Raw genomic sequence first — 13,334 nt, forward strand, 5'->3', positions numbered from 1 at the left:
ATAAAAATGTTCACAAAAAAAACTATATCAAATGAACTAAGATGAAAAAAAAATTAGAGAAATGACTATTTGATAGTCATTTACTCACAATAGACTGTTAGTTTCAATGTTTCGAAATAAGGAATATCAATGGCGGAATTATGCGCTTCACATTTGTACACTGCTTCATTATCAGATGAATTAACATAAATATTCGTTTCAGCAGTGGCCATTTTTTTATCATACATGACTTTAGAAGGAATCTGTAAACAAAAGAAATTTCGTATAAGAGTTCTAAATCTCAAATGATAGCTGTCAAGGGTAGGTATCAAAACACATAAAAACAAAAAATTCTAATCACTGTATGAAAAGACGATAGGTAGGTACGTAGATGAGGGATCAAAATTACGCGTACTAGGTATAGGTAATACGCATTCCTTCTTGTTTTTCATTTCAAAAAACATGAAACATTGGCAAAAAATTTCGATTAAAAAGCTACGAAAACAAACGACGATAGCGAAAATGATCAAATTATTTTATTTCTTATTATTACGACGAAATAAGGTAAGTACCTATGAATGAATACCTATTTGTATGCAATTCATAAGAAAAGTAATTTCGTTCATTCGCTCAATTTGTGTTGACGGACAAGTTTTCACGCTTTCTCATGTTCCATATTTTCACGTGGTATAACCCCAGATGAAAAAAATTCAAACAAGATTTTTCTCTAAACATAACACGTTTTCATTTTCTTTATGTGGTGCTTATGTGTATGTACTAAGGGATTTATGATGCTCGCTGAATCTTCGCAAATTTCATTAATTCAAAAACTTTTGAACGACAATCTCAAAAAACCTTAGAAACAGATATACGTACTTACTACTACTACACATGAGATAGGTACTGTAACGTGAGTATACAAACTTTGTATTATAATAAAAGACAGTCACGACTGAAGAAAGAAAATATAGGGAAAAATTCTCGAATAAAATCAACATTTTCTCAACACTCGCATTGATTCTTGCTTCCTTTCGTCGTTTAATATTCAATGGTGTCAACAAAAAATTAAAACCCTCGGTTTTTACTCGCCAAAAAACACCAGCGTTTATAAAGTCCTATCGGGACGCTATGGAAATTATGCTGAGACTAAACGTGTTAAAAAATTCGTATCTAGAAGAGCGTAGGTAGGCAGCAATATACTATTTCAATTTTTCGCAACATCATAATAGGTATTAAGTAAGTACGAAATATAATAGCACACTCTTCATATCTAAATATTTCATCACTCATTTCAACTTGAACTTACTTCTTTATCATTTCGAAACCATTTCAAAGTCGGCAAAGGACTTCCATCGATGGACACACACTTCAGCGTTTGTAAACTACCAGCTTCAGCGTACGAGGTATTCATTTGCGTACTGATGATCGGCTTTCCGGGCGGTTCTGCAATTATACAAATTCATTTTAAAAGCGAAAAGAAATGAAAAAAAAAAAAAAAAAAAAAGGTAAAAGAACCACCAAAAATATATATGTTTTTAAGAGGAAAAAGGTCGTCAAAATTTAAACATTTCCTTTTGCAAGACACAAACTGTGCTGAAAATTATTTTCAAATGAAAACCAGCAGTATTAATTTCATCAAAAGGCGTGGTTTTTGCGGTTAAAATATTTTCTAATTCAACTTTTTGCGAGAGAAAAAAATAATAATCTTGATCTGATAAATAAATTAAAGCGTACTCGTCGCGTTGTCGTATCCAAGTGTGCGAGGGAAATTTTCAAAACGTCAAGATTAAGTAATGTGAAATTGTGGAAAACAACAATAAAATATTAACACTAAGGAAATATTTTCAAAGCAGATGGTATCGCATCCTGTACTTTTTTAAAATTAATACGGTTTGGGGATATTGTTCCAGTGGACAAGTAACTCGACACATTCATAATTGAAGTCCTCAACTTTGCCATTTCCCAATAATGCAATATTTATAAATCCAACGCAGACTCATTTATAGATACCATACAGATACGAGTAGATATTTTAAAATGTTAGCATTCGACAAGTAGGTGCATGACCTAACATAAAATAAAGGTTGCTGTAACAACCTTCTTATCACAACACAGGTAGCCAAATTATTGAAGGTGAAGCCTCTCAATCATTTTTAATTTTTCAGAACAATTTGAAAATACATTTTTTGTCATACCCACCTGTCTTGAGACTTTTTTAATCGAAAAAAAAGGAACGTAGGTACGTACTTAGACTAACATTCTAGATTTATGAGAATTCAGATCATTGAAAAAAAATCGAAATTGAGATCTCATAGTTTTATGAATCGATAATTTATAAAAAATTCTAGACGTTAGCAGAACCCAAAATAGTTGAAATAGTTTTGAAAAGAATTCCACTTTTAAAAGAACGAAGAATCGATGGTATTGCAAATAATAGTAATACGCACGTAACCGAAAAATATCGATATTATCGATTCATTTTTTATACTTTTGACAATTCTGGGACATTAGCACCCACAAACGCTAATTTTCGATTAGAGTGCTGTGCAGAGAGTATAGATATTACATATTTGTACGAGTATATATACTATTTTCCGAGTATTAACACAATTTCACAATTGTCACTGAGAAATTTTTCGAAAACTTCTCTTGACAATTCAACATTTTGTGATACAGGCTTCGAGCTTAATATTTTCCGGTTATTTGCGTGACATTTTCATCATTTCATAATACGCAAGTTTAATCGAGTTACCCATCACGTATGTGGAGGGTTGGTGACAATTCTTCGCTTGCAACAATTATTCTTTACCTACAACTACATGTGACAATTACTCGCATCAAAATTACACTAAAAGTTTGTAACATCAGGCTGATCTAAATAGGTGCATGTTAGAAATTGATCAACATTTTTTTCCAAGTTTTTTACATAACGTAATATAGGTGGGGAAGCTGTAATTATTATTTAATTTTATAAATAAATTTAGAAACGTTCTAACTCAAAATGTAAATAATACCTATAATTTTTCGTATGCGAGGAATTGTCATAGGTGAGGATTTTTTGTACGCGAAGAATTGTCTCTGTCGAGAAATTGTCATGGGCGAGGAATTACTTGCGAGGAATTGTCGGTTTCCCGTTTGTAAACATATTACATACCTAATACATTTATCTACCTATAATACCGTTAGTACACCTAATAGCTATAAGCTGAAAATAAACTGAAATGTTGGCTTACTTAATACTGTGATAGTATGTGTGGCTAATTTATTGTCCCCCAGGACACTGGTAGCCGAACAAATGACCACTACATTTTCTGCATCGGATTCAATGGTTACGGTAATATTTGAATGCGTTACATAACCATTATGCAAAGAAGATACCCTTTGGAATGAAGTATTTGTCACATCTTTACCACCGATATTCCACTTCAACTCCACAGGTGGATTACTTGGCGCTGAGGAACAAGTCAATGGAATTTCATCTCCAACTTTTCCTTCTGAACTACCATTTATAATTAAAGTAGCTGGAGCATCTGGATAGTGAAACAAATACATATAACATTTTTCGTTAATGAAACAGGCACTTTATTTGAGTTCTTACTAAGAATACAAGAAAGTATATACCTAGTATACATAGCCTATTGATACTTAAAGGTAATTACGTCCCGTCGAGGCGTCGATGTAAGAAATAAATTCAGACGAACAAAAGTACCTACACCGATTTTCTCAAAGGTACCTATTTTACGAGACCGATTTGTGATTTTTTTAAACAAGGGTTCTGTGATTGACAATATCGAGAGGAAGCGGAAGAGGACTTAGGAACAAGATTCAGCGACCGGTCGTGGGGAACACTTGTAAAACAAAATGAGTTACTTATTTTAAAATTCGAAGGAGCGGAATCAAGGAATCGCACTCATCGTAATAGAGTTGTTACATTCGAAATTCAGAAAATTCTGGGATTGAAGCGATACAATAAGAGTATATCTAAGGGCAGTTTATAATCAAACAAAATATAACCATAACGATAATATAAGACAAAATGAAATCCGTGTAAAATTTTCTTAAAATTCAAAATTTACTCATAGGTACCTATTGACAATTATTCATTTAGATTTTGTCCAAAAAATTGCGATCAAAAATATATATAAACCTACGTAAAATAAAAATCTTATCGAATGAAAATATTGTTAAATTATTGAAATAAAAACGATTCAAATTTTAGTTCCTTTATATTCGCAGCTCATCACGAAAATTGAAATGAAATTTTTTCTTTATTTTTCGTTTTTAAATTTGAATTGCAAATTACCAGCTTTGGAAATATTTTTCAATAAGTTTTACCTTATCGAGCTAATTTCTTCATTATTTATGAAAACGTTCCATTTGAACTGGTTAAAAAGTGAAAATTAATTTATGGTAAATTGTATAGGCGTACTATTCTTCAGTCTTTTCGCACACAATTTAATTAAGCTTACTTCATTGTGTAATGCAGAGTATATTAATTTTCTTAAAGGAGGAAAAGAACACGCGAGCTAATATATTTTTACAACACAAACTATCGATCGAAAGTAAATCTCCAAAATTACTTGAAAATTTACGAAACTCGGGGAATTAATTTTCCACTACACGAATGAAAACTAAACATCTTAAACTGACAATAAATAACCGTATTCTCAGAATTGCTGCCAATAAATAAATAACCACGGATAGTTTCCATTCGACCCAACAATATCGAGGAGAGAAAAAAAAACAACTATAATATAAAATCAAATCTGAAAATATACGAGCTATAAAAAATCCACGATCACTGTTTTTCTCAAAAGTCAATGTTCTAAAATAACGCGCGCCACACCAAAATACAAATCATAAAATTAGAGAAAAAATTCCAACACGAGCGCGAGCGTCTCGAACGCGGCAACCCCAAGTTTTTTCAATTACTAATTCTTCTTACATAATCTTGAAGGAAAATTTAACCGCATAGCTGGAGAAAGTATCTGTGGCATAATTTCCGACCCTCGCGTAATTAGCGTAAACATATTACATCCAGATTATTCGCCCGAAAGAAAGAAAATGAAATAAATAAAACGCCAAGAAAAGAAAACGCCAGACCAGGCGGCACAGAAACCAAGGCAGCAACGAAAGGGCGAAGAACAAAGATAATTATGGTACTCTGTTTTAGCGCTATTTAATGAAATTTGCGCAAAGAAAAAACGGATCGTTTTGACTTAGATTTTTCAAAAATAGAGGAAATTTAACACCTAATTACTTTTTTTTTTAATTTGAATATTACGCCGAAATAAAAATGTTAACAAGTTCCCCAGTTATATTATACATTATTATCATTTTCACAATTAATTAGATAGGTACCTTCCCATCTACACAAATTATATCTGCACAGTTTTTGAAAAAAGACGAATTTGTCGGTCCGTAGGGAGGGACATTAACGCAAGTTCGACCCGAAATAAAATTCTGTGAGTTTTACTCGTTCACTTGATGAAAAAATGGGGAAAGATAATATAAAATAAGTAGGTATAGATACAGGGTGTTTAGGTATTTATTACCTAGACCTACCCACAAAAAAAATTAAGATGCATTTGACCGTGAGTTTGAGAATTGCTGTGAAGGTTTATTACATGGATAATTATGTTTTTTGCGTCGGGCGGTCCTTCCGAAATTTGCAGACACTAGCCAGCGTGCCGCTAATCCGCTTCACGTCACACTGACTTTTGAAAGCGTAGAAAAAAATCCAGCTGACATTCTGACATAATGTCAGACTTTTAAAAACTTGGAAAAAATTTGATTAATTTTCAATATTGACGTGGAAATGAACGGTCAAAAATGAAATAGGTAGGTAGGTACTCGATAAGTTAATAATCATGCAGCTCCTCATATGTATAAAAAACAAAAAAATCCTACAAATGCAGGTAGGTAAACATACACTAAATAATATATTTTTCAAAGTAGATAGGTACATTGATAGGTAGGTAGGTAGGTAGGTAGGTAGGTTTAAAATCTACTTTGGTAATCATTTTGTGGGGCAAATCTTTATGCTTATATTTTTGGTCTCGACTCTAATTTCAAAATTCAGTAGCACATTATTCATAAGTAGCCCATGTTTTCAACTTGAATATAACACAGTAGTCTGCACCAACATAATCGTAATACCAAAGCTTTAACATTAGCCCACAAAACAATAAGCCAAAGTAAAGAAAAAACTTTCAAGATTTATAATTTATTACATGTTAAATTCGTTCATAAATTAAAATGTACCATTTGCTTAGAATTTATAACGCAGAATCTTACAAAATCTCTATTTATCTACCTATTCTTTGAAAAAATATATCCGTGATATAAATTAACGGTTTTCGGGAGCGAAAAAAATGAGCAAGCTGCGGTAAATCATTTTTGGGAAATGCAAAAACGTTACTAAAATATGTAAAATACAATTAAAATGAAAAATATTCGTCGGAATAAAAAACTAGCAGAAAAAATAAGTACCTATACCTACTCGGGCTATTTCATTAGGTACGGTAATTTATTCAATTCGTTCTCATGTCATGTCAATATTGTTACTGATATTGACGTTCACTTAAAGTTAGGTCGGTTGGTGCTCTACCGTTCGTAGATATGTCTTGGCCAAAAACCGATAGTAGGTAACTAGGTACCTATCTACATTTCAATTCTCAAAACGGTGATTTTCAATCGCATAATAACTTGGCGAACGATCTTTGACAAAATGCTTCAAAACGTTATTGCTGCGAGGTTACGCATACTAAGGTTCGATTAACATTGGTAAGTAACACGCCGAATAAAACGACCTTTCGAGGAATTAATTACCTACCTAATACGCCTATTGTGATCCAAGTGAGGAAAATAAACGACTTAATAACGCCATCGCTGTGTTAGTTATTCCTATAATATTTCTACTTCACAAATTCGCCGAATTTTAGGAAACAAATTTGAAAACTTCAATTGTTACAAAAGTGACTGTTTTCGGTTAATTAACAAACTAATATTATTGCTCAAAGACAATTATTTTAGCCAATTTCACATTATTTAAGTTATATGTAATATCATCGATGTTAAATTTTAAACGTACACAGTACGAACATACTTAAAAATCCACTGTGGGTGCCTAGGTAGGTTGGCAGGTACAAATACCATAAACTAAAATAATTGTCCAAGTACCCAGTTATTTGTCCTTTTTGAATTCTAATTTCGTAAACTACCTACTCGAAAAGCTCTCTTAAATTATCTGTCATTGTTTCAAACTTAACGATCCGTTGTGTGTGCCTTTTTTTCAACTGTTTTTAAAACAAGCCTCGGCACACAGAGAGCTTGGTCCACTCCTAAAATAAGAACAAAGAAAAATGTCGAGAAAAATGAAACTGTTCCAACTTTTCTGGCGAAAGAATTTTTTTTCTTTCGTTTAAATAATAAGCTCAAAAGACTTTCAGACAAGCGCTCAGCGTATATCGTCTTTAATATAACCCAATTTAATTTAATAAAGGTAGCTAAAGTAATAAAGGATGAAGAATGTGAAACGTAATATATAAAAACACTTTTCAGTAATTATTTCAATTTTTTTCTCTATTATATATTTTTTTTAAGTACTTGAAATTTGACGTAATATCATAAAAGCTTTGTTCAAAAGGATATAATTTCAAATTATCACACTATAAACTTTATATATTTTAATATCTACCAAGAACAAGAAATTAATTAAAATGAATATGTGTAAGATCAAGTTATAACAGTGTATAATATTGAAATTTTTCATTGTTTTTGCACAAGTCTCATTAAATTAGCAAACACTCGAGTAGCTTTTGTAATTAGATAGTTGGACGTTAAGCAGAGTATATTCAACGTAGGTACGTACAGATGAAATAGAAAAATTGTACCTATTCGTAAAATGCGTTGAACCGAAAACTTGATTAGAGGTAAAAATTACTCGAGAAGAGATGAAATAAAAGAGGTAGGTGACATTCACTAAGTAGGTAAGTAGTTGATACTGATCTTTGTTAATAATGCTAAAATCGAATTGAATAAAGATTCGAAACATCTTAAAACTCAGAGTGAAACACGTCGTTGATTTTTTTCTATTTGCAATTACTGACCACACTTTTCAATCAGAAAAACACCAAACGGTTAGGAATTGATGGGACATCGTGCAAGTAGATACATGGGATGGAATACTGCATAATGTGAAAATAGAAATTGAAAGGTAATCTTGTTATCTGGTATCAACTTTGTAAGCATAGGTAAGCGCTGCACTTAGCACCTACCTATTATTGTACACCTAATGTGAGCAATGCAATACTACCGAGTTTGGAATCAGCAGAATAATAAAGAGTTGGTGAACTTTGCACAAATTGCAGGCTGGAAATTTGAATAAAATATATTTCCTACTTTAAATCGATCTCACAGTTCGGGAATTCTATTCAAATATTGCCTTTGAATGCGAATAATGTGCAAATGCAATAGGAACAAAACGAAAACAGAAAATGCAGCTGTTATTGGTTCGCTTTGTTAGACATTTTACGAGAATTTGAAAAACATGGATTTCAATTCTAATTCGACGATGTATTACTATTTCCGTGAAATTGATTTTAAATTAGATTTCATAACGTTAGGATAATTCTCAATTAATCTCTACATCCTCACCACAAATACGTTTACTTTAAATGTCAAAGTAATAGGTACCTAGTACCTAACTACCTATCTAGTAGGCACATTATATGCGCTTTTCTCACTAAAATTATTTTTTATTTATTTATTACTTATTTTGAAGAACGTCGATAGTTACTAATAATCTACCCGAATCTACGATAAAGTCAGAATACTTACAGTGTACAGTCACATTCACTTCGGTAGTCAATCTGGTATTATTGATCACGCTGGAAGCTTCACAAGTGAATCTAGCTTTGTTGTGCGTCATATTGGCTATAAAGGAATACACATTTTCCGAAACACGACCCCATGTTCTGAAATTTTAAATTCGAGTACGCGTGAAAAAAAATGAACATTAGGTAAAGATCAACATATGCGCTTATCTGGGTAATAAATATAAGTTTCAAAAGTTCTGAATCATTTATTTTAGCTCACGAGTATTATAATTATAGGCATATGAGCGATTTAGAACGAACAAATATTCAGTTCCAAACTTGATAATTCACCTCCCACTCCCACCATCAAAAATTGTTCATTCTTTTACGAACTTTTCAGTAGGTACATATTTTAGAACAACTTTTTTTTCTCGAATTAAATCTCAAAGCAACCGATCTACGAATATTACAGCATTTACTACAGTTGGTTAAACCTTCGCTTTTAATCTTCTAAAGAAACGACATTCACGAACATAAGCTTCTGATTTTGACAATATAAGAATGAGGAGAAAATTATACAAAAATGAAGCACATAGCACACGATTATTAAAAGATAAAAGAACAAAGAAACGTAAACTTGGCCTAATTTTCAAGTTATTTGTTACAAATAAACGTTTTAGAAAATTGTCAGTCTATTCTGAGCTGAAATATAAATAAGGAAGAAAGGTGGCTGCGGTGTAGCGGTGCCAGAAGATGCAGAACTCTCTACTCAAAGATATGACGTTTCTCACTTTACAAGGCTTTCCAATACCTAAGTATACATATCTAAAATATTTTTTTCGATGCCCATTTAGCTGTTTTCTCATTTCACAAATCGACAACTTATTCGGTTGATGTGTGAACAAAAATATATATGGCAGAAAATGGAAACGAAAAAGAAATCGTACATTTCTCAAGAACAATTTTGGATTTTTCGGTTGAAAATTTTACCTAATATCTACGATCAGCGTCCACAAGGAATTTAATCCAGAAAAAATTAAAATTGTGTACGTAGGTATTTCTTTTACTATGTACTTACTCGTATAGCAACAGTACACTGAAATGGTTAAACATTACCACAAATACAACTTGCAGTAGAATGAAATTTCTAGGCATTTCAATTTTTATAATGAGTGTACCATTTAGGTTTTTCAGAACATATAACTCAACACAGCTTCAGGCAATTCAAACTTTACCCACTAAAACGAGCAGACACATACTAATACACACAAAGCGTACCGCGAACATTTTACTTTACGTAACCAAACCGCAAGTATACGAAATACGATGCTAAAAAGACCAAAAGTTAATTTTTCAATATCGTATTTTACAACAGATGGTATCCTCGACAATACAAGAACTTCTATAAAGAACTTTTTAAAAAGTGAATTCCACGAAAACTTATCACTCAATAATAACATTTGGGTATATGCGTTACCTATAAACAGCTCCGATTTGTTCGCCATTTTTATACCATACTAATTGAGCTGGTGGATTGCCGCCTCTTGAGCGACAAATTAAATCAACATTTTGTCCGCTACGTAAGGCATCTCCTTCGTTGTATCCTTCGATATATGGCAATCCTGGAGGATCTGCGGGCATTAAGCATTAGTTGATGCGCGAAATTAGTTGGTCTTTGATTCTGATTCAATCAAATAGGTAGGTAACGGTAACACGATAAGCGAAGAATTGTTCTTACATAGCACACTCAATTGTACGGAAGCTCTCAAGTGTTTTTTCGGTGGTAATGCGTCATGAACAGCTTCGCAGGTGTAATTAACAGAATCATCTTCGACTGACGGTTGCAGATGTATCTCGCTAGTAACATCGTAAAGTTTAATTTTCGAATTCACTCTGGTTGACGACTCGGTTACGTTCTCTTGTGGATTGTCTACGCAGAAACACATAAAATATACAATAATATAATTAGCATTTGAAAACTACAAAAATTTCAATGTAAAAACCACACAGTACCTATTTCACACAAGCGAGTAAGTAGGTAGCTTGGTACCACATGATATAATACATACAACGTACACGACGAGATAAATTAGATTAATGTAATCGTTTGTGAATTCATGGCGGAAAAAATTATTCGATAAAGTTCTTCTTTTCAACTTTTGAAACGTTACCGCCAACGTTATCTTTGTATTTATTAAACGTTTTCCCGACAACTCTAAAATAATGAAAACCTTCCGCGAATAGGGGAATACATTTTTTCGTCTGTTTTATTACGCAACGTGAGTGAAATACAAAATTTCTCAAGAGTTGTTATTTCGATCCCCAAGTTGGAAAGTATAGCAAAACATTTCCCAGTCTCAATGTTTTTCCTATTTGGAGAATTGACATAGGTAGTTTCTACGTTGGAGGGTTGGAGTAATCTTTAAAATGCAACAACCAAGCTGGCAGCATGTGTTGAAATTAAAACAGTATCAAGTACGTATGGTAGTAAGTCATTTTCCGTAGATATGTTCCTATTGTTCGCACATGCCATATAACGCATCATCATATTTATGTAGGTAGGTACCAAGTTTAATAGCAAAGAAAGTCGAATGTCCCAGGTAGAAATGACAGTGTGAATTTTTCAGCAGGTACCTACGTACATACAAAAGGCATCAAAATTCAAAACAAGCACACTTTTTTTCAATTTTTCAAACTGGTAAGTATCAGCGAGTGAAATTATCAAAATACGTAATCGATTAGACCATATAATCACATACACCGACCTACACTCAATGGATTCATTTTAGCAAGAAACTTCAAAGTAAGCACCGTCATATTTTTTGAAAAAATCAAAATTAACTATTGATCGAAGAAATTTAGCATTACTTAGTAGGTGTGTATTGAAACGTAACCAGCAGGTAAACGCTATGGGACCATCTATAAAATAATACTCTAAGGACTAATAATTTGCATAAAACTGAAATTTACTATTAAAATTTGCCGCAGTTAAAGCTTAGATAATTATTTCGCGAATTGAATTACGTAGCCTTTTCTACAATTCAGTTTGAATTGATAACAACCCAGCGTAGATTATTATAATTATGAATTGAAAGAAGTTTCTTTGAAAAATTTACTCGCCTACAAAAATCTAATCACTTTTGTCTATCACATTCGTAGGTATTCATTTAAAAATACACAAGCAGGTACCTACTTACTTTTTTTCAACTTCCAATCTGATAATTAGGTCACATTAAATGTAAGAATAAGTCTTAAAATTAAAAACACATCAGCTGAGGATGGTGATATCGGTCAAATCTAAAAAAGTTAGATCCCATATTCGTGTTTTGCGTTTCTATTTTACCCTAAAATTGGGAAGGGGTAGGGGTACCCATTTTTAAAATATGGCATCTCAAACTAACATCAGGCCGGGCGGTAGCACGGCGAGGGGGTTGGGAAAAAGAACGTCGCCGCTACCGCAAACGCCTATTCTTCCGAGACCAACAAACGCGAAAATTAGTACCTTCAGATTTCAAAAACAACTGCACCAATTTCAAAGATTAATATGTCATTTTGAAGATCTCGACGAGCTTATCAACATACTAAAATTTGAAAGTTGTAGGTTTAATACCAAAAGTGAACGAGATCTTCAAACATGTCGTTTTTTCACTGTTTTTTTTTCTTCATTTTCTTCAATAGACTTTTCAGAAAATCTGCTCGGCCAAATTCTACGAAATTTTGCATGATGGTGTATTTAATCACAATTCAGGTCGCTACGAAGGGATTTTTCAAAAAACGAATTTTAACCACTTTTTTTCCAAATTTGAAAATTTTAAACGATTATTATTCAGAAACTATTATTGCAAGTGAGCTAAAACATACAAAAGGCACTTCTCTATTCTTTTAATAATCCATATCCCAAATCTCATTCGAAATAATTCAGTCTAAAAGTCTGCAGCTTTGTTCAAATAACTCGATGAAACGTCAATTTGTACCAATCTGAATGGCCGTTAGATTTAAAACATATCATGTACGTTGCATTCGGCGCATCCCGCGTTGTGTGGAGTTGAAACTCGCGTTTCACAACACAGCCGCAGTGGCTGCCTGACTTAAGCTTCGGCTCCGCACGCAGGCGGCCCTGGGTTCGAATCCCGCCTGTACCTATTTTTAAAAATTTTTTCAAGTCGATTTTTTTTTCAAGTAATTATTTTTTTATTGAAAAATTGTTATCACTGCGTTTTATATTCTTGAATCTCAACCTTTAAAATTGGTTCTGTTTTGTTTTTAAATCTATGTAAAAGAAATAATTTATTTAAAAAATGAAAAAAATCAAAATTTCACCATGTTGAGCTAGAAAGCTGAAATTTTGTATGTAAATTTATTTCAAACAATTCAAATCGATTGGAAATAATTCCACACCATTTTGAGCAGTTCTGGAGTCTCCAGCAGGTTTTTATGTTGGAATTTTGACAAATAAATAAATAAATAAATACCCAAAATTTACTAGAAAAAAAAATCTCCAGAGTGCAGAAAAGAATTGAACCCTCGCCTCCACAA

General features: G+C 32.5%; 1 protein-coding gene and 1 long non-coding RNA gene across 3 annotated transcripts in view; one reads left to right on the top strand and one right to left on the bottom strand.

Moving 5' to 3' along the window:
- Positions 1-13,334, top strand: part of LOC135831773 (uncharacterized) — a 334,614-nt gene that overhangs the window by 203,595 nt on the left and 117,685 nt on the right. The window lies entirely within an intron of this gene.
- LOC135831771 (nephrin-like) overlaps positions 1-13,334 on the bottom strand; it is a 201,280-nt gene that overhangs the window by 10,832 nt on the left and 177,114 nt on the right. For both annotated transcript variants that reach the window (XM_065344520.1, XM_065344519.1), the window contains exons 5-10: positions 10,537-10,728; positions 10,276-10,429; positions 8,821-8,957; positions 3,213-3,509; positions 1,286-1,422; positions 89-242 (exon numbers count right to left, since the gene is read on the bottom strand). In XM_065344520.1, coding sequence (XP_065200592.1) covers positions 89-242; positions 1,286-1,422; positions 3,213-3,509; positions 8,821-8,957; positions 10,276-10,429; positions 10,537-10,728 — 1,071 coding nt within the window. The remainder of the gene's footprint in view (positions 1-88; positions 243-1,285; positions 1,423-3,212; positions 3,510-8,820; positions 8,958-10,275; positions 10,430-10,536; positions 10,729-13,334) is intronic.

Source organism: Planococcus citri, chromosome 1, assembly GCF_950023065.1.
Source record: "Planococcus citri chromosome 1, ihPlaCitr1.1, whole genome shotgun sequence".
Lineage (NCBI taxonomy): Eukaryota > Metazoa > Arthropoda > Insecta > Hemiptera > Pseudococcidae > Planococcus > Planococcus citri.